The 24,854-nt window shown below is 56.0% G+C and overlaps 1 protein-coding gene across 4 annotated transcripts; it reads right to left on the minus strand.

The window, feature by feature from the left end:
* Positions 1-2,277: 2,277 nt before the first annotated feature.
* On the minus strand, positions 2,278-19,304 carry CBS (cystathionine beta-synthase). Of its 4 annotated transcripts, none has more exons than XM_037043047.1 (17): positions 19,174-19,304; positions 17,317-17,533; positions 14,193-14,299; positions 12,532-12,666; positions 10,869-10,948; positions 10,650-10,784; positions 10,032-10,101; positions 8,908-8,999; positions 8,194-8,319; positions 7,452-7,536; positions 6,730-6,835; positions 6,045-6,122; positions 5,722-5,856; positions 5,046-5,154; positions 4,589-4,673; positions 4,192-4,233; positions 2,278-2,767 (listed from the first exon to the last, which is right to left on the minus strand). In XM_037043047.1, the coding sequence occupies exons 2-17, from the start codon at positions 17,523-17,525 to the stop codon at positions 2,610-2,612; spliced, it is 1,752 nt and encodes a 583-aa protein (XP_036898942.1). In that variant the 5' UTR covers positions 17,526-17,533; positions 19,174-19,304; the 3' UTR covers positions 2,278-2,609. The 4 variants fall into 4 exon arrangements, with proteins under 4 accessions (XP_036898942.1, XP_036898946.1, XP_036898943.1 ...); XM_037043051.1 differs by having other exon boundaries at positions 19,154-19,304; XM_037043048.1 differs by lacking the exon at positions 19,174-19,304 and adding an exon at positions 18,979-19,137.
* Between the last annotated feature and the right edge of the window lie 5,550 nt (positions 19,305-24,854).

The following is a 24,854-nucleotide window of genomic DNA, read 5'->3' on the forward strand; positions in this document are numbered from 1 at the left end:
ACGCCAAGGAAGGCCAGAAAGTCCCCGGCCCTGAGCGTCTAACTCCTGCTGTGGGGTCTTTGGCAAGATCCCAATAGGAAAATGAGGGGAAGCAGTGTGCCTGGTCACCCACACCCCCAAGGCTGGGACTCTGTGTGGATCGCCTGTTTCCTCCTCCCCGTTGAAGCATCGCTACTGGGTCCTCTGTCTTTCCACTGTAGTCTGTGGGTGCAGGGTCTGCTCTCTGGGGATCTCCCTTCGCCATCATTCCATGGCCTTGGCTGGCGGAGCCTGTTATCTTTCCCTTGTTCTACTCCCTCATTTTGGTGTGGGAGTAAACACTGGACACCTTCTAGTGCTCTCCTGTGCAAGGCCACGTGCCTCGCTGGAGACATCCGTACCTGCCACGGCTGTCAGGGGAGAATGTGCTCACAGCAGGCAGGGGTCTGGCTGCCATCCCTTCTCCTTTCAGATGACTTCAGGCTCCGCCCCCTTGCTCCCAGCCTCCATGTGCTGGAGATGGCGAAGTCTGCTGCCTTCCATATTCCGAGACTATGTGTGAGCTGGGCTTCCCCACCTCTGGAAGCTTCTGTTGGGTCTTACCATCCCAAGTGATGTTCACTATGTTCCGGTGTGGTTCTTTCTCCATCCATTGTGCTCGGAACTACGTGGATCCTCTCAGTCTGCAAAATCGTGTCTTTTAGTCTGGGAAGGTTTCTTGAATTATTTTTTTCTCTGTTTTCTCTTTCCTTTCTGGGCCTATTACTAGTCAGATATTAGAATCCAAGAAGCTCAAAGAATTGCAAGCATGAGAAACAGGGAAAATGCATCACAATGCATCATGATTTCTAAAACAATATTGAAAGTAAACAGAGATTGTGGACACATACTTTCTGATTTAAAAGCATATTACAAAGCTACAGTAATGAAAACAGTGTGGCACTGGCTTATAAACCTACAGACCACTGGGATAGAACTGAGAGTCTAGACGTAAACCCATACATCTATGGCCAACTGATTTTCAGCAAAAGTGCCAAGACCAGTCAATGCGGAAAGAATTTTTCTTCAATAAGTGGATACAATTGGATACCCACATAGAAAAGGATGAAGTTGGACCCCTCCCTCACACCATGTATAAAAATTAAAATGAGCTAACTTTGAGCTAAAAGTATAAAACTCAAGAAAACAAGCACATTTTCATTACCTTGGACTTGACAATGAGTTCTTAGGTAGAATTCAAGAAGAAAAACAAAAGAAAAAACAGGTACACTAGACATCATCAAAACGGAAAACTGTTGCACCCCAAAGTTTTATCAAGAAAGGAAAAAGCCAGCCAGCAGGATGGGAGAAGATTCCTGTAACTCAGGATTCTGACTGGGGTCTAGTTTCAGAACACATAAACTCCTACAACCAAGCAACAAAAGACAACCCACTTTAAAAACAGCCAAAGGACCTGCGTAGACATTTCTCCAAAACACATAACAAAATGCGAGGAAGCCCAGTATCATTGGTCATCGGGGAAAGGCAAATCAAAACCGCGAGCTGCCACAGCACACCCACTACCGTAACTATGAAAAAGAAAGGAAATGTTCGGGAAGAACAAGGAGAAACAGGACCGTGTGTGCACGTTTGTGGGGATATAAAATGGCACAGCCACTGCGGGACAGTGGCAGTTCCCGTGAATGTGAACCACAGAACTACCACATGACCCTGTAATCCTGGTCCTGGGGTCTACACCCCAAATAATTGAAAAGAGTCATTCAAACAAATACGTGTACATCGATGTTCACAGCAGCACAATTCACCATAGCCAGGGAGTGGAAGCAACCTAAGTGTCCATCAACTGGGGAGTGGAATGTTACTCAGTCATAAAAAGAAATAAAGTTCTTGCACCTGCTACCGAACAAACCTTGAAAACATGTTGAGTGAAATAAGCCAGACACAAGGCCACAGACTGTATGATCTCATTTATCTGAAATATCTCAAATAGGTAAGCCCATGTAGACAGAAAACAGATTAGTAGTTGCCAGGAGAGAGGGGAGAGGAATGACTGCCTAAGGGGGTGAGGAAACTGGGGACCTGACGGAGGTGGTGGCTACACAACATCTTGAATGTAATAAACGCCACTGAATTGTACATTTAAATTCTGTTCACATCCGGTATGTGAATTTCACCCAAGTTTAAAAACCCCGAACACTCAAGCCCCTCTCACCAAACCCGCCTCGGGCAGATTGCGCTGCCGTGCGAGGGTTGCTGAGCCGATCCGCGTTTCCTGGGCCCCCCTGCTGCTCCCCATTGTGGATTCTTCCCTGGAAAAGGCACTTCCTTCTGCCTTCAGTCCACTCTGGCCCCGTCATCGCCTGGGTTCATCAACCTGGCTAAGTTCCCTTTCAGTGTGATTTCCTTGTTGAAACATTTTAAGAGAAAGTTAAAGAAAAACACATTCTACTCATCGAGGGGTCAGGAATTAACCAAAGGGAATGAACATTTCCACTGGCCCCCGCTGAGCCTCCTGCACCTGCTCCTTGCCGCCCCTAGCAGCAGGGCAGCGCCCAGCGCCGGTGGCTGGAAGGCACACGGCTTGTTGGTCACTGTTTGAGAGAGTGAAAGGGCAGGCGGTGTGTGTGGAGTCAGAGCTGGGCCTCGGCCCCGCCAGCTCTGAATTCTGAGGCTCTTGCTGACTTAGTCTTCTGGTCACGCTCCCGGGCAGCCACGAAGTTCAGCAGATCAATGGCGGTGACGACCCCAAACACCATCTGCCTCTTACTGGACTTCCCGTGGCTGTGGTCTAAGGAGGGAACAAGGCAGCGGGTTAAAGGCACCTCCGCATGGAGCCCGCCCCAGGCACTCTGAGAGGCTGCCCCACAAAGTGTGGGCCCCGGGAACCAGCAGGGAGCCTGCCCCAGCGTCTGCCGCGCCTGGCCACACCCATGGAAGCCCAACCACCTTCTTCCTCTGACAGGAGCCACCTGGGTGGGGCTGCGGAGAGCAGGGTGCTACCCTCGCTGAGCCATGCCCACTGGCCACATGTCCAGGGGCCTCACTGATGGCGAGCAGCCTGAGGGTCTGCCTGGGTGCCCAAGCCTCGAGTCCCAGCACAAAACTGCACCACCAAGCACACCCATGAGCAGCACCAGCTCACACCACTGGGCTGAGACTGTCCTCAAACCCGTGCTGCTCTCTCAGGCTCAAGATGAATGCTCGCCCCCGGAGCACGGGTTGTTGAGACAGTGGCTCAACCTGAGCCTGCTGCAGAGTGCTCAGCTCAGATTCGGTCAAACACAATTCTGTTTCTTGATGACATCAGCCGTTGAACAGGTGGCCTGAACAGGCTGCCCTCCCCGGTGTGGGTGAGCTTCATTCCAAGCAAAGGCCCCGAAGGAACAAAAAGGCTGATGCTCCCCCACGAAGAGGGGACTTTCCCAGTCTTTGGGCTTGAACGGAAACATTGACTCTTCCCGGGTCTCGAGTCTGCCCCTCCCCCTGCAGATCCTGGGACCTGCCCAACGAGTCACGTGAGCCAGTCCTTCCAAGGACCCCTCTCCACACATGCACACACACTGCTGGCTGTTTCTCAGGACAGCTTTGATGCAGTCGCCATGGAGCACGGAGAGCCACGTGGCGCGGAGGGACGGCAGGAAGTGCCCAGGCCACGTTTTATCCCTCCAGGCCCCCTCCCAGCGACTCCAGGGCCACCTGTCCCTCGGCTAGGGGAGCGGGAGACACGGAGGAGCCAGGCACCCTGCTGGCCTACTCGGAGCCCCTCAGGAAACCCAAGGGAGGCGCCCAGGGGACCAGCTACCCACGTTTCAAGGACTTCTAGGCAAGGTGGCACTTAGGAGGAGCCGGCCCCTGCGGGGAGGGCAGTGTGTGCAGCCCCTGCCATCCGGGCGCAGAGAGTCGGCCACCTCTGTGAAGGGCCAGGTCTGTCACAACCACACGGCTCTGCCAGCAGCCATGGATACACACAGTATCAGGTGTGGCAGTGCCCAAGGACACTTCATTTGTGGGCCCTGACACTGGAACTCACATTATTTGGGGGGAAGGGGATGTTCAAATACAAGTAAGTGTGAGACAAAGGGGAAGATCCCACCCCTCTGAGCCCTGGGCGCCCCTACACCCTCGCCCCTGCCCCTACGCCCTCCTCTGCCCTCGGAGCTACAGTCCTGACCACAGAGCCATTTCCAAGGCGGGGACAACTGGCGTACATACCTGCAGGCCCCCCCACCACTCCTGCCAAGGCCTGGTCCTGTGCTGTGGAGCCAAGGACGGGAGAGGGGTTAGACTTGGCTGCCCAGGCCCTGATGGCCTTCAGCTGGGGGTGGGGGCGGGGGGGGCTCCAGGGCACTCCCAATTCTCGAGATTTCTGCAACCCTCACCCTCATGGGCGCCCAGGCCTGCCCCACAGAGGGGTTCTGAGAACCGTGCCCAAGACTGAGAGGGGCTGAAGGTCTGCACCACTGATGCTCACAAGCCTGTGAGGCACCAGGCCCTGCTGCCCCACAGGAGCTCACGGCAGCACAGCGCACGCAGGAGCCTGGGGCTGGGCCTCGGTGGCCAGCATCCGGCAGGGCTCCAGCACCCCCATCCCTGCCCCCAGCCCACTTACACTGGATCTGCTCATGGACCACCAGAGCGAAGTGGTCCATCTCCAGGATGCGTGACAGTGTGCCCAGCGGGTCCATCAGGTGGATCTGGAAGAGAAGCTGTGGTCAGTGCTCACGGGGTGGGGGCAGCCAGGCCTGCCGTGGGAAGGAGCACGAGGCACAGGAGGGGCAGGCGTCACCCCACAGGCCGCCTCTGCAGCCTTTTGCAGCCATACAGACAACGCAGGACTCAGAGGCCAACACGGTGCCCAGAAGGAGACACTGGACGAGCCATTGGCCCGGGAAAAGCCACGGGAATATTCCCTCCATGTCGAAGGAGCCCGTGAGAAAGGTTGCCCGAGTGGGGATTCTAATTCTCGGACATTCCGGAAAAGGGAAAACGCCCCCCTGCACAGGGAACACAGTGCCCACACCCAGGGAGAGAAGGGGCTCGGGCCACCTGTTTGAACCAGTGCTCACCTGTTTGAACTGCCTGTAGATGACTTTGCGAACTTGGTCGGACGGCTGCACCTTCCCGGCGAGCAGGCATGACAGCATGTTCCCCAGAGTCACCATCCCCAGAATTGCCCTGGGGAAGGCAGGGGCAGGGTCAGGGGAGGGGAGACAGCAGAGCATGCCCCCGCCCGCCGCCCTCGCTCAGAGTCAATATGGTCTTGGGCTGGATGTGGAATTTCCCCTAGAATTCAACACCTGTCTACAGAGAGCACACACATGTTGGGAAGACAGCGGTGACCAGATGCCCTGCTCTGGACCTGCCTGTCCAATGCAGGCAGACAGTACACCAGCAAGTCCTCTGGGTATTTCCATCTGGCAGGCATCAGTGTTCTCAGACATGGGACTTTTAGTGCTAGAACTGGACAGTCCCAGGAGAACCCGGACAGTTGGTCCCTGGGGCATGTCTGCCATCCCCTCCGCTGAGACCTCTCCACAGAGCAAGGCCAGAAACTGCCCGCTGCCTCCTGTGTTCACACTGCGTACAGTGTGGTGGAACATGGGGGTCCACAGCCAGCCTCCCGCCCCGGCCAGTGCTCAGGAACATGATGTCCAGTAGGTGTGGTCCAAGTCTCTGGACATTCCTATGCAAAATGACTAAGGTCAGCCGGCCAGCCCTGTCTGGAGTATGGCTGAGACTGACCCCGACTCATCGACCACGGGCGCCTGGTCGAAGCCCTTCTCTCGGAGGATTGAGATAGTTTGCTCACAGGTGACCGTGGGCAGCACTGTCAGCGGCGCCGACAGGCAAAGCTCCTGAACAGTGAGGTGCCACCACCTGAGGGAAGAGAGCAGGGCAGGTAGGAGTCAAGGACAAACACCTGGACACAAGGGCAACATCATACAGGGAGACCATGGAGATGACCAGCCAGGTGTGGAACAGCCCAGGTGCGCCAGGTCCCAGGGACGGGTGTTCCGCAGGTGGCCCCGGGGGTGTAGCCCCTGCTCAGAGGCGTCCTTCCTCACCAGGGCTTCTTCACTGTGATGTCCTCCTCCTTCAGGAAGCCCTTCTGCAGCATCCACCTGTCGCTCAGGAACTTGGACCTGCAGGCGTCGGGAGGTCAGCAGGGTTGGGCGGGGGGTCTCCCCACCGTCTGTGCTCACACCAACGGGCACGTTTCTCACAGAAAGCCCAGTACCACCCTGGCCACGTGGCTCAGTGGGTCAAGCGTTGTCCCGCAAAGCCGAAGGTCACTGGTTGGATTCCGGGACAGGGCACATGCATGGGTGGCGGGCCAGAGTGTGGGTGACACAACAGGCCAGTGGGGCAGTGAGGCAGAGGCCTTCCTAGGGCGCTGCATCCTTGCCCTCCCTCAGCTGCTGCTTTAGGCCTGGAGGTCTCACATGAGTGGTGGGGGTGTGGGGGGGCTGGCGGTGGGAGCAGGCTTGTGGGCACTGCCACCACGGTCGTGCACTGTGTTTAAACGCATCTAGGAGACCCCAGATGTGCACACGGCAGGCAGGGAAAACATGGGCCCCTGAAATGTGGGGGGGAGCTGTGGCCCAGGAGGGCAGGAGCAGAGCCTGCAGGGCCCCTGACCCCAGCCCTGCCTCCCTGCCATCAGCTCTCTTGAGATGCAGCAAAGCAACAGCTGTAGTGCCCAAGGGGGTACCAGGAAGGACAGGACTTGGGGGTGTGGGGGTGGCTCACATGTAGTTCCGGATGGAGTCGGGCAGAATCACCACACAGCGCTGGCCCTCCCGAAGCCCCTGGGCCGCCTTCACGGCCGCCGCCATGGCGCTACCGGCACTGCCACCTGGAGAGGGCCAGCGTCAGACCCGCCTGCGTCGGGGGAGGTGAGCAGGCAGCAGCCTCGCCCTGTCTCCTGGCTGTGGAGGCCCTCCCAGCACCCTGCCCCAGCCTGGGACCCTGAGCAATGGGGAGCCCCCACCCCAAGGGCAACGCTGGTCTTGACTGAAAAAACCCCATGTCCCGAGCTCTCTGGCCGAAACACACACACACCAGTGACAGCACTGCCAGGTCACCACTTGGGGGCCACATGCCGCTCTCCACTGCTGACTTCCCCAGGAGCGCAAAGCCAACAGTGCTGCTTTTGTGTGTCAAGCTGTGTCCCCAGACCCTTCTCGGGGCTTCATGCCATGCCCCACCCTCAGCAAGGTCGTTACACACAGAGAACAGAGCAGGTGGCCCGGGAATGTTGACCCAGAGCTCTGGCCACTGTGGAAGGGCACTGCTGCCTCCCTGTGAAGCAGGTGCCAGTCTGGAGGACATGCTGGCCGACCTCCTAAAGGTCCAGGGCAGACGGACAGCACGCGGGGAAGCTGTCACAGCCTCGGAAGGAGGGTGCCCCGTACCATGTGGACTGGAGGCTGGCACCCGCCGGTCCTTCACACCCGCTGCCACCCACTCACCACACAGCAGCCCCTCCTGCGCGATCAGCATGCGAGCAAAGGCGAAGGACTCCTCGTCGTTGCACTTGAACCACTTGTCCACCACCTGCGGGCAGGGCCCAGACCGCCAGCTCCAGGAGGGCTCAGGCGGTGTGCGGTGGGGGCGGGGCCCCCAGCCGTGTCTGCAACTGCACAGACGGCCGCAGTCCAGGTGGCTGTGACCCTCTGCAGACACAGCCCGGCCCCCGAGCTGGGGTCTGAGACTCAAGTCTACAAACTTGGAACTTTCTACCTCTCCCTGGTGCAACGCATTCTGCACGTGGCAGTTAAAACTGCCTGCTGGCTCCTGCCAAATGGCCACATGGCCTACAGGCTGGGCTCTACACCCAGTAACTGAAGCCCCTTATTGGGTCCTTAGAAAGAGCCTATTCTGGGGTCCTTACCCCGCCCACATTCTCCTGGCTTACCCGCCCGAACCCCCTCCCTCTGCAGGGGCCTCATCTGTGCACGTGGGTCAAAGCCAAACCTGCTGGAGTCTTTGCCCAGCAAGGTCACATCTTGTACATGGATATGTGCAGACTGTTATCTGGTATTGACCTTCGAGACTACATTTCTTCTACCTGCTTATATGCAGCCATGTTTCTGCCCCTTCCTCAGCAGGACAGCCAGGCCGGGCACCAGCGGTCAGCCAGGCATGCAGATGTGCAAGCTGGTTAAAGGGCGAGCCCTGAGGACTGAAACCAATCACCGGGGCCCCACCTACCGACCGGTCCAGCACCGTGGGGATGAAGTCATAGCCGATCCCTTCCACCTCGTAGGCTGTCAGCTCCGTCCGGTTCAGCTCCTCGGGCTCCGCTAGGATGGAGCCTTCAGGATCCACCCCAATGATCTATAGAAGGGGCAGCATTAGGGCCCGTGTCCAGCAAGTCTCACCTAGACGAGCCCAGCAATCATCGGGGGTCAAGACCAGAGTAATGGGTGCCCACTAATGATCTGTCTGTGGGATGCAGGTCTCGCTCCCAGTTCCCAGCTTGGAACCTGGAAGCCCCGGAGCTGGAGGAATCCCAGCTCAAGGGGGCAGCGCGGGGTGCTTTCCAAGAAGCTCCTCCTGCACAGAACATCCCAGGGCAGCTGTGGCCTTGCACACAAGAAGCAGGGCTGCACACTGACCCTTCTTGGCCAGCGGGGAGGTGGATGGAGGGAGGAGGGGGCTCAGCACCGCCAGCAGGCATTTCTGGGAGCCCCCGTCCCAGCCCACTCAACTCCAAACCCCGAGCCCTGTCTGCCTCTCAGAGCCCAGATGGTGGGGGCGCAGGACCTGAACCTGAGAGCTTAGAGCTCCTTGGTGGTCCCTGGGGGCACCCAAACCGACTCCCACCCCCAGCTCACTGGATTGTGGTATTTCTCTATCTAATGGGCAGGGCCTGCAACTTCCCTCCCCTCCCCTCCCCCAGCATAGCAACCCTGGGTCACTCACTTTGCATCCGGGACACTTCTCCTTTAGCTTCCTGGCGATGCCTGTGATGGTGCCACCTGTGCCCACCGAAGCCACCAGCATGTCCAGCTTCCCTAATGGGGGAGAAGCCACATCAGGAAGAACATTCTAGTAAGTGAAAACACACTTGACCAAAATGAAGGCAGGTTATCACCAGTTTCCACAGCTTTCCACCACAGTTATCTTTAAAAAGCGCTTCATCACTGGGCCACAGTGAGCTTCGCTTGGGTCTTTGCTAAATGACACTTGGCCCCTGAATCTCTGTTCAGTGTAAAGTCTGTCTGGAAGTGTGAGAAGGACAGATGTGGTGGCTGCCTGGGGGGACAGGACAAAGGGGAGCTCCTCACGAGGTACCTTCCTATGCTGTTTGGTTTTGGAGACTGTGAACAAGTGAACTGAATCATGAAGACAGAACCAGTCACTCTGGCTCGGCTCGGAACCCCCCGGGCTCTGCTGCTGCCCAGCACTGGCCAGGTGTCCTGCAGACAGGTTTGTGCGGGCCCTTGTGCCGAGGCAGGGGCAGTGTTTGCCAAAGGAGAGCATCCCACACACAAAACCTGGGGGAGCACATGCCTGCACCTTGCTGCCTGGCTCCCGGGCACAGAACGAGATTGCACTTCAGCCAGTGCCACGCCCAGGCTCCAAACAGGAAATGTTCCAGGATCCTCACATCTGTATAGACGGGAAGCTAATCGCTGACATTCCCCACCCAGGCTCTGCAGATGGAATTCGGTGCCCAAGTCAGGGCTTGATGTCCAGTGCCACTCAGCAACATGAAGCCCCAGCTGTGAGCCCGGCACCAGCCCAGGACATGCTCATTCCCCACATGCAGGACCTTCTGCAGCTCTGGAGGACAGACTGCTGGGTAGACAAATGTCACTGCATGATCTATTTGGTGTTTAGGAGAGGCACACACAAAGTCCAAGACAGCACAACAGAAGCAGGAAAGCACTCTGGAAAAACGTGCATTTCACAGAGAGGGGGCATTTGATCTGGGTTCTGAAGGATGAATAGGAGTTCACCAAGGAGTGGGTGAATGATGTGTACACTCCCAGGCAACCAGAGAGGGACAGTGAAGATGCAGAGGGGTGAGGTTGAGTACACACCATCACACTGCTGCAGGATCTCCTCGGCTGTACTGTCGTAGTGAGCAACAGGGTTGTTGACATTGCGGTACTGTGTGGAGGGAGAGCAAAGGGGCTGTGAGTGAAGGTCAAGGACCCTGAAAAGGTAGCAGCCACAGGGCCTCTGTTAAACAGGCAAATAAGCTCAGTGCAAGCGGAGGGGTTCCAGCAGCTCAGGGAAGAGGGGCCAACAGCACAGGCAGTTTTAGGAGCCTCAACAGACACAAAACATTAAACCCAGCTCTTCAGAAGATGCGACTTCTGAATTAGCCCAGGGACAAAATTAGTGAGGCAGAAGAGCTTCTAGCAAAAAAATTTTTATGTGTTTTATGCCTGCAGAGAGCATCCAGGGTCCTCATTGAAGGGCACTGCCACCCAGCGTGACGAGCTGAGCCTGATGCAGAGCCAAAGGGTGGGCCCAGGCTGGAGGTCTTACCCAGCCAGGAGTCGGCAACCATGTGCCACTCACTGGGTCAGTCACTTTGCAGCCCCCATTCCTGCCACAAATGTGGCACCGCCCCCACACAGATGCCCCCAGGGGTGCCCCACCCTGAGGAGTCTGCACTCCGAGTGCCCACCTACCCCAGCCCCGAACCTCACCTGGTCCAGGATGTGAGAATTGGGGATCTCGTTCTTCAGCCTCCATGCCACGCCCACATGTGACTCGGGGGAGTCGAACCTGGCATTGGTGGGTGTCCTCACAATCTCGGCACCCAGGGCCCGCAGCACGTCCACCTGCAAGAAACAGAGCCTTTCCCCACCCTCCGGGCCTCCCGAGCTGGGGCAGGGGTCCTGGGAGGAAGCCCGCCGCCGGCCCACCTTCTCCATGCTCATCTTCTCCGGCATCACGATGATGCAGCGATAGCCCTTCACTGCGGCGGCCAGGGCCAGCCCGATCCCTGGGGACAGCACACAGGCGCCAGGTGAGGCCCTGCCCGTGCACCTGCAGCCTTTGCCTGGGAGGCCAGAGATGGGCCCCCTAGGCCCAAGGAGAGGGCACTGTGGACTCCCGAAAGCCCCATGTTGTCCCTCTCTGCCCCCAGGGGCAAGAAAGAGAATGCAGAGATGAAGTAAAAGGCAAGTGTGCTCACGGAGAAGAAAGCTGGGGCACAAACACAAGGTCTAATCCCCCAGCTTTGCTGGGCACCCACACCATGTCCTGGGAGCTCGGGACAGCAGCAGTGAGAGCAAGTGTTGCAGGCTGGCTGTGCACACACATGGTCCTTTAGGGAAAGGCAAAGCAGCCTGGAAGGCAGGCAGAGGTCAGCAGGGCGGCCTCCTCCCTGGTTCCACTCTCCAGAAGACAGAACATCAAGCCAAAGAGGGTTGTTGTTGAGTCTTAAGACCCAATGGGCCCTGGCTGGTGTGGCTCAGTGGATTGAGCGCCAGCCTCTAAACCAAAAGGCTGCGGGTTCAATTCCCAGTCAGGGAACATGCCTGGGTTGCGGGCCAGGTCCCTGGTTGTGGGCATGCAAGAGGCACATTGATGTTTCTCTCCCTCTCTTTCTCCCTGGCATTCCCCTCTCTCTAAAAAATAAATAAAACCTTTAAAAAAAAGATCCAGTGGAATCTGCCAAGCTAGGTTTCAGACTTGCTGGGGACCCAGCACCCCTCCCTCTTTCCTGTTTCTCCCTTTGCAAGGAGGGTGTCTGTCCTGTGCCTGTCCTGTGCCTGTCCCACCACCGCATTTTGGAAGCACATGACTTGTCTGGTTTCACAGGTTCACAGCTGGAAAGCCGCCTGCCTCAGGGCAAACCTGCCTCGAGGGCATCTGACTCGGAGGAGACCCTGGACGGCAGAGTGGGTGCCGGAGGCAGTCCAGACCCGCTGGGGCTGCTGGGATTGAGGGAGTGTGTTTTGCATGTGAGAAGGACATGGGGCTTGGGGGCCAGATGGCAGATGGCAGCCCAGATGTCACGGGCTGCATTGTGTCCTCCAAAATTCCCATGTTGAAGTCCCAACCCCCTCATCCCAGAAAGTGGCGGTATTTAGAGACGGGTCTCTGAAGAGGTTAGCAGTTAAACAAGGTCACCGGGGAGTCCCTAATCCCACATGACTGGTATCCTAAGAATAGATGAGGGCACAGACACACGGAGAGAGGATGGCCGTGTGAGGACACAGGGGGAAGACAGCCACCCACACGCCAAGGAGCCAGGCCTCAGGAGGACCAGCCTTGTGAAACCCCAGGGCGACCGCAGCGTCCAGGACCAGGAGGGAGCACACGTGTGTTGATTAAGCCACATGGCAGCTACAGGGAACGAAGATGGATTTTTACTCTCAGGTGCAGCTGCTCACCTGAGCAGCAAACATCAGCAACGCAGGCCTGACCATAAGATGTCAGAGAACGCAGGAATCACAGACACATAGGTGCAGCCACATGTGTTCTCAGCAAACTGCCCGGGAAGAGGCCGCCAGCTAGACCGGCACATGCAGCTATGACAGTCACCCTGGACAGGGGACCCTGGCTTGTCCCAGCACACACCTGTGTTTCCAGATGTTGGTTCGATGATGGTGTCCCCAGGCTTCAGGGTCCCAGCCTGCTCGGCCTCCTCAATCATGCGCAGGCTGATTCGGTCCTTCACGCTCCCTCCAGCGTTGAAGAACTCGCACTTGGCCACTGGGAGCCAGAGACAAATCGTGAAACGGGAAGAGGCCCCTGACCCCTACCTGATCCCTGCGGTCTGCCTGCCCTCCCCTGCCGCCTTCACTACTTGATCCACCGATGACGAAGGGCCAGGCCTGGTCTTCCCTGGTTCTGTACATTGGCCCCCTCTCCACGCCCACCCACCACCAAAGATGCTGCACCAAATGGGGTCTGAGGACCCTGTGCCAGCCCACAACACTCACAACACAACCTCTGACCTAGTGCGTCCGGTTTCTGGAATCCCACCTCTACACCAGCATCGGCACCCAGAGCCAGGGGAGGCTCCTGCTTGGGGCCAGGTGTGGACACGTATATGGGTGTGTGCACTGGTGTGTGCATGGGCGTGTGGGGAGAGGGGCTCCCAGAAGCCTGACTGCTGAGCAGGCCTGCACCCCAGGACCCTCTCAGGTCTCACACTTGAACCATTGAGTTAGATCACTCTAACCAGCCTGAGGGAAGGCCAGTGCTGGAGCAGGGATCAGAGCTGGCCAGCTGATGGCCTCCTCGACTTGTCCACATGTGAAACAGACACACTAAAACCTGCACTGGGGCTGCCGCCAAGCTTGGGTGCAATGGGCCCCCACCCCGCTTGTCTGAGGAAAGAGCACAGAGCGGGCCTGGGCCTTGGGGCCTGCAGGGCGCCTTGGCGCTGACCGAGAGTGTGCGCTGCTGGTGACGCCCTCCTATGTCAGCCACCCGGCCTCAGTCCTCCCCTGGGTGGTGCCACTTCCTAAGGCCTACTTCCCCCTCGATGTCACCTGCTCCTCAGGCTCACCCCACCCCAGGGTGCCTGGTCCCCCATAGGGTGTCTGCATCTGCTCTTTGCTCTGTGACGATGTGACAGCTGTACCTGGGCTCCTTCCCTGCAGACAGTGGTGTTGAGGACACCCCCTCCTGCCAAGTGGCCCCTCCCCAAACAACAGATGAGACTCGGGAAGGAGCCCCTTGTTTGTGTAGGGTGAGGCGAGACACAGCCCCCACATTCCCATTCTTGCCTTGTGACAGATAAACTGTCCCCAAGAAGGCAGCCAATCACTGAGAAAACAACTCCCTGCCCAGGTGATGACTGAGATGACATCACGAAAACTGTCCCTGGTGTCACACCACCCGGTTGGCAGGTTGCCTACCCCTCCACAGAAAACTGGAAGACCACACTCTGCTCCTGGGCTCGGGCCCCTCCTGCACTGTCCACGGGAGACCAGCCTCCTTCCCGGCTCAGGTCCACCCATGCTGCCTGCCTGAGCTGGCTTCCCAGGGCTCCACACGCTCCCTCCATCAGCCTTGGTCCTCGGCTCGCAGGGCCCCTCCTCGCTGACACTGGCTCCAGAGTGAACTGCCTGGCCATCCTCTAGCACATTCTTCCCCATCTTACCTGACCCAGTCTCAGTCATTCACTAATCCCACGGGGGCCTAAGGGGCCCATCCCACACCCCCCGCCGAGGGAGCCACCGCTGGGCAGAGCACAGGACGAGCGCAGGATGGAGGAAGCAGGCACTCACGGAGCTCACACTTCAGGCCGAAGTTCTTCCCAATCTTATTGATTCTCACCATGGGGGTATCTCCAATTTGCTTCAGGATATCTGGCAAGATTTTGGAGGATTTTGCCCTACAACAGAGGAGTCCGTGATTATTCAGAAAAAAAAAGATGGTACGAGCCTCGGCAGTCCGGCACATTCTTTTAAATAAATCCAAGAACTGGCTTTAACGAGGGATACAGGCGGTGGTTACACAAATTTGCACACAGGATAAAAGGTCACCGTCTCTCTCTCTCTCTCTCACACCCCCCCCACTAAAACCCTATGAAGTGCACCATGTCCATAACTCAGTTAACAGCTGCACCAACATCTCTGCCCGGGTTGGAAGGTGCACTACAGAACTTCGGGGTGCCCTGGGGGGAACTGTGGAAGTCACTGCCCGGGTTGGAAGCTACACTACAGAACTTCAGGGGCCCGGGGGGACTGCGGCCCGGCTCCCTCGTGTTCTTTCTCCAGAGTTAGGTCTCTCAGACCCAGCGTGGTGAGGCGGCAGGATGCAGGGCTGGTAACTGATTTTGTCAGCAAAGCATTCCTCTGGGGGGGAATGCGAAAGAAAGCCAGAGAGAAGGAAAATGCACTATGGCGATGTAAGATGGCATTGATGGGCAGCTAGGTGAAGGGGACACAGGACGTGCTACATTGTTTCCAAATACAAACGTCCACTTCGAAGCAATAGGCCCAAGTCCGCCCTTTTAGAAAGTCTTCCTTTTTCTGCGTCTGACCCGCCCCCCACCTCCTTTTCTCCTCTCTGATCAGGAAACCGCTGCGGCCCCAGAGCGGAGCCCCTTCAGAGTGCCTGGTGACCAGGCCGCAGGACTGACTGTGAAGAGCACCTGGCCTCACTCAGAAAGTGTCAGGCACAGGTGCTATGAAGTGTGATACTCAGGACAAAAGAACAAAGACCTTGGGTTGGTCACTTTATCCTTGGGATCAGGGTCAGGATCAATTCCCAGGTGCACCTCTGGGCCCGTGTGGGGTTTCCTTCTCACGGGCCAACTGTCTGCCTTCATGTGCCGGAGACTGGCCCCGGCCCCAGACCATCTCCACCTGCCAAACTGGCGGAGAGACAGCATTCGGGCTCATGCGAACCGTGACACAGCACTTCCTACATGGCTTCTGTGGCGATGTTTCCTCCTCGCCCTCAGGGGCTGGTGCTCACTGAACACCCAGGCAGGCACACACACAATGGGCCTGGGTTTCGAGAAATGAAATAGCTTCCTACACCCTGGGGTTTCTAACGCACCCTCCGAGGTCCTCAGACTTCCATGAGCCCCCATCACCAGTGCCAAACCCACTAAACACCAAGACTCCTGGTCCCACACCCAGGGGGTGGCCCCGCTCTGCAGGGGTCCCGAGACAGGTGGCCAATGCTGCATTCCCCCCACCCCTGGGGCCCAAACAGGCAGCAAGCTGGCATCCAACTGCTCCTTTCCACGGTGGCAGGGAGCTGGAAGGGACAGCCATGCCAGAGGCAGGATGTCAGGGTGAGCCTGGGCTGGGGGCAAAGGGCTCCTGACCCCATTTGAGAGGCCAGGGGAGGCCTCTGATCCCTGCTCCCGCAGGTTCTTAGGGCCACGCTGGGGGTTGATTCACTACTTAGTTAAGGCGTAGGCTGGACAGAGGTAAACACCTGCACGGTCATATGGGGGAGGGACTGGAGGGCTGGGGGGCGGCTGAGTCACACCCGACCTGAGGGGGCTGTGGCAGTGGCCAGAGGAGGCTGAGGTGCACCCTTCACCAGGCAGGGGGCAGCGGGCAGGCCAAGAACCATGGGCCAGTGTCCTCCTAGCAGAGGGGCTGGAGACCAGCTCCCTCATAGCTGGGACCTGAACTGGGACAAGCAGTGCAAGGCTCTGGGCTTCAGGATGGGGCAGCATCCCCTTTGGGGTTTTCACCGCGGGGTAAGTAGGCCTGGACGTGAGGTGCAGGAGTAATGCTGCCTCACAATGTGGAGAGGGCAGGGCCCTTTCCACCCCGAGACTGAGTTAGATCACCCAGCCCTCGGGAGCCCAGGGCTCTCTTGCCTGCCTACCCCCTGCAGCCACACCCCCGCCTCACTCCCACTTTCATCTACTGCTCCGTTTGGTTTAGTTCATTTCGGTTTTTTTCTGGTTTTATTTGTTTTGGCCTGAGGGTTCATCCTGTCTGGCCAGTGGCCAACTTGGCCTCCAACTTGGCCCAGCACCAAGATACGTTCCATGCTTGGAGCTTCTGGGCTTGTAAATTTCCATCCCTACCTATTGAACCCCACAGAGAAGCACACCCTTCTCTCCACCCCCTAGTTCTGGTTTTAAAATCAATAATCGTGAATGTTGATAAAGGAGTTTATACAGAATGAGACTCAAACATCTAAAAGGCATAGTCTTTGACTCTGGGGGATTACACTACGAAAATAAAGATGATCCTAAAATTTAGTGAGCTTGATTTAAGTTTCACAATGGGTCAGGGATGCCACCTTTTTTCCTTGTGCCCCTCATAGATATCATGCACCTGGAACAGGGCACAAAATGTAGCAAGCGCTTCATACCGAGGCACTGCCCACACGAAGGTGTAGTGGTGTCTGCTGTAGTTATTCGGGACGAGTTCATCGCTACATCTCAACCCCATTGGGGGGGGTTTAGAAAGTTACGGTCTGTTCCTCCCACAGTCTCTGTCCAACCTTAAAAAGAACCCGCTGCCAAGAACTAGTTCATGACCAGGAGAAATATGTACGACCTAGTGTTAGGTAGGAACACGCTAACCCTAACTGCGGAAATTATGCACACTCACCTCAAACGTGAGTGTGCAGCCAGACGGACCTGGGCTAGAAACTCCCCTCTACCTGCCACTCACAGCGTGCGGCTTAGGCACCGCCCTTTATGTATTCAGCCTCTACTCTCACTGGGCACTGATTTGGGTGCTGGGCTACAGTGCAAACAAGCCTTGGCCTCTATGAGCCTTGGTGGCCTCATCTATAAAGTGCCCCCATCCTGCAGCTCACTGGCCATCATAGTGATTACAAGTGGTGGGGTGGTCGCACCCCACCTCCACAGTCTCCCCGGCTCCAGGTAACGGATGAACCACTGCTTGACCATAAACAGGAACTTACAAGGCAGAGTGGTGATGAGGGGACTCGGTGATGGGCCTGCCCAGCTTCCAGGAGCATCTGCTCGGGGCATTGGGCCGAATCCACAGGAGATCCTTGCTGTCCTTTTCCCCCGGAGGCCCCTGCTCTGGGCTCCCCTTCGCTGAGTGTGCCCCTGACATGTGGGGGCACCCTGCTGCTCCCTCTTCGGCTTGGGGTGTCTCAGAAGGCATGCTGCAACCTGTGAGAGGGATGGGGAAGAGAAGTCACCTGTTGAGGCCATTCCCAAACGCTGCAGAAGAGCCTGCCGTGTGGCTGCTGGGCCTGGCCTCTCTCCCGCCCCCTCTGGGTGTCCACTCATTCCAGCAGCTCAGCAAGAACAGGCACAGAAACAGACACCAGGTGCTCTGGACAACTTTGGTGGTTTCTCAAAAGGTTAACCATAGAATGAACTACCAGGTGACCCCCACAACTCTACTTCTAGGCATCTATTAAAAAAGTGGAAACATATTTGCACACTGCATTCATAATAGCACTATTCACAGTAGCCAAAATGAGCAGACAAAGCAAGTGTCCATCAATGACTGAGTGGATATACTCATTCAAAATGTGCTATATCCATACATGAGTGCTATTTGGCCAAGCCCAGCTGGTACATGGAGCAGAGCCTTCCCTCTGTCCCTCTGTCATTGCCCCGTCTGTGGGGGTGGGGAGTGGTGGGGGGGTGTATGATTCTTCCACCTTGCAGAAGTCCCCCACCCCCAAGTCATAGACCTCCCTCTCCACCCTACCCCTACTGTCCAGAGGTGAACAGCCTGGCATTGCCCTGGCCAGTGGGTGCTCGCTGGGTTGCTGGGTTGCTGGACTGGCCCCCATCCCACGGGGACTCGGCCCCAGCAAGATGCAGGCCTCTCCTTCTTGGCGACTTGCCTCACCCTGGAGCTACTCCAGAAAGGTAAGGAGCTGCTGGGAACACAGATGGAAATTGATCTGGTCCGCAGAAACCAAAGGCATGCCCATGCTTGGCTACTGGGTCCGAACTCCCAGGCTCTGGCCCGGACTGCCTGGCTCAGCGGCCAGCGGCTCCGGCAGGCTGACTCACGCTCTCTCCACCCCTTAAACCCCAAGATCCTCCTGAGGTCGTGGTGCTTGCAACGGTACCCCGCACTAGCGCACCGGTCAGCCAGAAGGGGTACGGTTAGGGCCCAGGGTGCGGACGGTAGTAAACTCTTCTTTCAAGTAAGAATTTCCAGGTGGGAGACCGAGGTTCTCCAGTGAATCTGAGCACCGTCGGGTCATAATCCTGAGGCTAACAGTTTTTCGTTCCCGCCCCACTCCTGCCCCTGACACCGTGCCCGGGCAGGGCCCAGCGCGCCCCGTGCCCGGGCAGGGCCCAGCGTGCCCTGTGCCCCCTGCCCCTCACGGGCACGCAACTTGACTGCCGCCCGCGCAGCTACATCAACATTTACCCCCACCCTATGCAATTGGCTGAAAGGAACAATTTGCGAAACAGCCATTTCCCATCGGGAATGGGGCGAAAAATCAACGATGGGCACCTTTACGGTTCACCTCCCCATAATTCCCTCCCACGTCCCAGCGTGCCAGCGGTCCCAGACTCGCGACCCCACGTCCTCCGCAGCCCGCAGTTGAGGTACGGTTCCGGGCCCACGAGCTCTGAACCCTCGCCTTCAGGACGGTCTGGATTGCGGGAGAGAGGGCCCCCAGAGCCAGGAGGGGTCGCCAGCCCAGCTCCGCCTCGTGCGGCTGCAGATGATGCAACTACAGCGGGGGATGGGGGCTCCGGTACCCAGACGACCCCTCCACCCGGGTCTGGGGCAGGTCTGGGCCGAGCGGTGCTCACCTGGGCCGAGCGGTGTTCGCCTGGGCCGAACGCGGGAAGGGGGCGTGTGAGGCGCGTCCACGCGCGGCGAGCGGAGGCGGGACGCCTGCGATCCAAGGCCTGGAGCAGGGGCTGGCGGGCCCGGGATGGATCCGGCGTCCAAGGATGTCTGGAAGACGATTGGCTGAGAAGCGGGGGCGGAAGGGCAGCTCTCACCCAATCCGGAGGTGCTAGGCGCCAGGCCGCCTCCACGCCCGCGCGCCCCGGCGCTGCCCCGCCCCCCGTCTCTCCTCCGCCACCCACAGTGCGGGTCCCGGAACCCCGCTCCTCCCATCCTACCCCCATTGCCGCCCAGCGGGTCGGACCTGTCTGACCCCAGGCCCCATCCATCCCCGGGGCCCTGCTCCCACCGCACCCCCCCCCAACTGTGCAGGCGCGGGCTGGACCCACGCCTCCTCGCTGCCCCGCCCCACCCCCCACTCTTCTTTGGAGCAACTGCAGGCGGGGGGGGCCGCGTTCCTCCCCGGACCCTGCAGCCCGGGGGTGGGGTGGGGGGCTGCGCGTGCGCTCTATAACCGGTGTCCCGATGCCGTGTTACTACTTGGGTAACTGTTCGCTCTGCGTGGCGAAATAAGCATGTCGATGAATTTAAAACTTGCCGTCTGGAGAGGAGAAGGACTCGGAAGGCCCTGAGGATGAGCCTCGGCAAGTATCCCGCCCTCGAGGCCCCTTTACTCGCTGCGGTCTGGGGCCTATGCGCTCGTGGCGTCTAGTCTCCGGACGGAAACCTGCGGCGCCCGACGCGCTCACAGTGGACGCTCAGCACCTGGGCTCTGCAGGAACAGTTGGCGGGAGGGTTATCGGGATCTTTTTCTTGTCCCAGTGCTGAGACGCACCAGTTTCGTCGGCCCAGTGCCCACGTCCGCCCAGCAAGCGGACTCTCTCCCGGGTTACAGAAGGGACCTGAGCTCACTGAGACTAGGTCAGAAGTCACAGAAATCAGATGTCACGCAGGTGGTCCCCATCAATGGACACTGGGGCTGCGGGCCAGGAGGAATCTGGGCCCCACCGGAAGGCCAGACCTAAGAGCAATATGCTAAACGTGTGTGCCTGGAGTCCTCCGGGGCTGAAGGGAGCACCGCTCAACCTGAGTTTCTCAGCACCTGACGAGTCAAGGGTGGTCCTTCCTAGTTTGGACACAGGTGGGCACATTGAGTGGCTCTGCTGAGCACCGCGTGCCTAGGTCCCATCCAGAATTATTTAGCAAGTCCCTGCCACCTGCCCACGCTTGTCCCAGGGCCTGAATACAGAGCCCAACTTAGAGTAACAGAGCTTCTTCCCTGCCGCTGTTTCTAAACTATCTAGGCAAGCAATTTTCAACCTGTGTGGCGCAAGAATTTTTAAAACGCAGTACCTGACTATTTACTCAGGGACACTAACCTCTTTCCCCTCAGATTGTTAGATTAAATAATGACAACAGCCATTCGGTGGGAATGATCTGTCTTGAACCATAAATATATGTCATATCATACAGTTGCATCTACTGGTCACATCACATAATAAGGTTGCATCTGATTAATTCTTGGTGCCAGAAATCCTTACATACAAGTATAGGCACCTGATTTTTTTAAAAAAGTCATTTTGGAGCAAGAAGGGTAGGTAATTGTTATTATTAGCAGTAGTAAATCAGTAAAAATTACACCTATTTTTGTCAGATCAGGAAAAACTGTACTTTTTGGAGTGCTACCGAACTTGAGGAACTAGTTTGTGCGCCACGAGATGAGAACGGTCAGAAAACACTGATCCGCGAGAAGGGGCCCAACCACAGAGCACTTTGTAATGAAATGTCCACTAGGGAGAACGGGTATAAAGAACCACAAAGCCAGTAATGTGGGAGGGGGCGGAAAGGTGAGCTAGTCTGAGATCAGGGGCTCGGGGGAAGTCTCTCTGGACAGGTGACCTTAAGTGGAGACCTCAGGAGCCACACCTTGTTCTGGGGGAGGAATGTTCTAGGCACTGCCAGTGCCTAGGCAGGAACCAACTGGGGCCTGAGTCAGAGGGACTCCTGAAGGGAGGAGCAGGAGTGGCCAGAGAGGGGGGAGGGGGTGGGGCCTGAGCACTTAGGGCCAGCATCTGGGCTTCAGCCTCGATGACATGGGGCCCTTGGGGTAGGTTTTTTGTTTTTGTTTTTGTTTTTGCTATTGAGAGGGGAAGGTTAGGGAGAAAGAGAGGAAGAGACACATCAATGCATCGACGTGAGACAGAACCATCCATTAGTTGTCTTCTCATATTCACCCTGACTGGACTGAACCTGCAACCCAGGCATGTGGCCTGACCAAGAATTGAACTGGCAACCTTTTGGTTTGTGGGACAACACCCTACGCACTGAGTCACATGGACCAAGTCTTGAGGTAATTTTTGATCATGCTTTGTATTATTTTATCTTGGCATAACTTCAGACTCACAAAAGTGGCGAAGAATTCCTAGGTACTCACCCAGATTCCCAGATACTCACCCAGATTCCCAAATGTTAAACTTTTACTAATCCCTGTGAGTGTGACCTTATTTAAAACTAGAGTCTTTGAGGGTATAATCAGCTTAAGATGACATCATGCTGGCGTGCGCATAAGAAGAGGGAAATTCGGACACACAGAGTGGAGAAGGACATGTGACCACAGAGACGGAGATCAGAGTCAGCTGGCCCGAGACACGGATGTGGTACCAAAAGCTGGAAGAGGCAGGAAGAACCCCCACCCAGCCCTCAGCGTTCAAGGGGAGCAAGGCCCTGCCTTGATTTTGGACTTCTAGACTCCAGAAGTTGGTGGTAGTTGTAATGGCAGCCCACGTACTAAAATTTTGAAAAATTTTGACATAATTTTAGACTGCCAGGAAAGTGGTAAGAATAATACAAAGAATTCCCAGAGGCCCTTCCAAATGTTCTTTTTTTTTTACATTTGCTTTACAGTTTTTTTCTCTCTTCTTCTCTCTCTGTATGTGTCTGTGTGTATTATGAATCTAAGTATCTATCATCTGTTTATTGTCTGCCTATTTATTTTTAAAATATATTTTACTTTATTTTTGATTTTAGAGAGAGGGGAAGCGCTCAGAAAAAGAGGAGGAAAAGCGGGGATGTGACCAGTTGCCTTCCATAAGTGCCCCAGGGGACTGAACCTGCAAACCCAGGCATGTACCCTGACTGGGAATAGAACCAACAACCTTTCGGTTTGTGTGACAGTGCCCAGCCAACTGAGCCACAGCAGCCAGGACTCTACATGCTTTTCTTTCTGCACAGTTGAGACTAAGTTGCAGATGTGCTGTTCCTTTATTTGTAAACTCTTCAGTGTGTATTTCCTAAAAATGAAACATTGTTTTCTATAAAATAAATTAGACAATACAACTGTCAAAATCAAGAAGCTAAGGTAAAACTGTTCTTTAAAAAGTCTCTTAAAAGTACACACAAAAAGTTAACATTATTTCAAAACTATGATCTAATCAACAGAGCCTTCTTTGAGTTTGCTGATCATTCCCATGGGGTCCTTCATAGCAAATCCCTGACCGCAGGCCGCATGCAGTGGCCGGGTCTCCTTAGTCATCCTTTGGGTTAAGACACTGCCATTTTTGAAGCGTCCAGGCCAGGTCTTTGTGTGACGTCCCTCGTGACTGGACCCAGGTGGTGCACTTTCGCCAATTCCCATAAGAGCCATGCTGAATAGTGCCTGTGACCTGTCTGAGTGTCCCTTCTCTGGCAGGCATTGTTAACTCTGAACATTTGCTTTCTCTGCTGTAAAGTTACAATTTTAACTCTTTGTAACTAAAAAGTGTTTTGTGGGGAGATACTGTGAAACAATGTAAACACCCTTGCAAACTCACTCTCCAGTTGTAGCTTCCATTGATGATTTGTGTGTTTCTGAGTCAATTTCTATTAAAATGGTGACCAGGGGGTGATTTTCCTAATTCCATCATTCTTTCTACAATTATTATTTGGCATTCCACCAGGAGGGGTTTTCTTCTCCCTGACTCACGTGTCTAGTGGATTATTTACACCAGCATGGATTCACAGTCCCTTTTAAGAGCATGCATTTTACCATTGAAAGTGCAAAATCCGGTGGTGTTTAGTGCACAAACAATATTGAGTACTCAGGGTTGTGCAATCATGACCACAACTTAATTTGAACCTTTTTGTCACCCCCAAAAGACCCCACATCTGCCGGTAGTCCCTCCGCATCCCTGTGCAGTCTGGCAGCCGAAGGTAAACCGCTCCTTTATCCTATTTGCCAGGTGGCTCCATGGAGTCTCACCTTATGAAGAAGGTCATACTGTTTTATTTTTAAAGATTTTACTTATTTATTTTTAGAGAGAGATGAAGGGAGGGAGAAAGAGAGGGGGAGAGACGTCAATGTGTGGTTGCCTCTCGAGCGTCCTGCACTGCAGACCTAGCTTGCAACTCAGGCACGTGCCCTGACTGGGAGTTGAACCGGAGACCCTTTGGTTCTCAGGCTGGTGCTCAATACACTGAGCCATTTCAGCCAGGGCAAAATAGGCTATAATTTTTGACTACTATTCTTTTGAAGCTAAAATGGCCCCAGGTTGGGGCTCAAGCTGGATCCTGTGTCTTTTTGTCATTTCCCATCATCCTTTGAGCCCCTCGTATTTGGGGCACCACAAGGTGTTTGAGGCTCCTCTTCATTTTCTGCACCCCAGTCTCAGAAGGAGACATTCTGCAGTGAAGTGGGTCCTTGTAATTGGCTGGACTCTGTCCTCCCCAATGTCATATGCCGAAGTCCCAGCACCCCACCTAAAAATGTAACTGTGCTTGTAAATAATGTCTTTAAAGAGGAGACTAAGTGACTGTGAGGCTATTAGGGTGACCAAGACCCTCCTGAACCAAACTTTGGTTGGGCTTCTCTGAGCCCTCCCTCCCCTCCACCAGGCTTCCCTGCACCGTTGTCTTGGGCCTGCCTTTCCCAAGCATCCTATCAGGTCAGTTTAGCAAGGACTGGACACCGCACTCTGCTCCTGGGCTATCAACCCCCAGCTATCTTCACTGTGCTCACAGGGAGCCCCATCTCTCTCCCCTACAAGGGTTGGAATAAGTTTTTCTTTTACAAGAGCGGGGCCCTGGCTTAAACAACAGACATGTATTTCTCATAGCCCTGGAGGCTGGAAATCCAAGACCAAGGCTTGTAGACAACCGAGTGGGGGTGGGGGGAGGACAAGCTCTCTCCTCTCTCTTCTTATAAGGGCACTAATTCATCCCGAGGGCCCCACTCTCCTGACCTACTCCCCTCTCAAAGGCCCCACCTCCAAAAACCATCATACTGGGGGGTTAGGACTCCAACATATGAAGTGTGTGTGTGTGTGTGTGTGTGTGTGTGTGTGTTAGTGGGAGGCACAAATATTCCTTCCGTAGCCAGCTCAAACCCAGTGTGACCGGTGTGCTTATAAAAAGATACTAGAGACGCACTTGCACGGACTGAAGACCACGTGAGCACACGGAGGAAGTGGTCGTCTGCAAGCCCGGGAGAACGGCCTTGGGAGAAACCAGCCCTGCCCACCCCTGGATCTCTGATCTCCAGCTTCCAGACTGAGCAGAAACACATTTCTGCTGTGGAGAAGTTTACTGCCACTGCACCGAGTCCCCTGAGGGCCACCAGGAGGGTTTGCAGCTCAGGAATTGGCACGTGGTTGGACAGACAAGAGGGTGAGCCTGGCAGCTGCAGGA

The sequence above is a fragment of the Sturnira hondurensis genome, unplaced genomic scaffold (assembly GCF_014824575.4).
Source record: "Sturnira hondurensis isolate 20B ecotype Veracruz unplaced genomic scaffold, ASM1482457v3 Scaffold0003874, whole genome shotgun sequence".
NCBI classification, from domain to species: Eukaryota; Metazoa; Chordata; class Mammalia; order Chiroptera; family Phyllostomidae; genus Sturnira; species Sturnira hondurensis.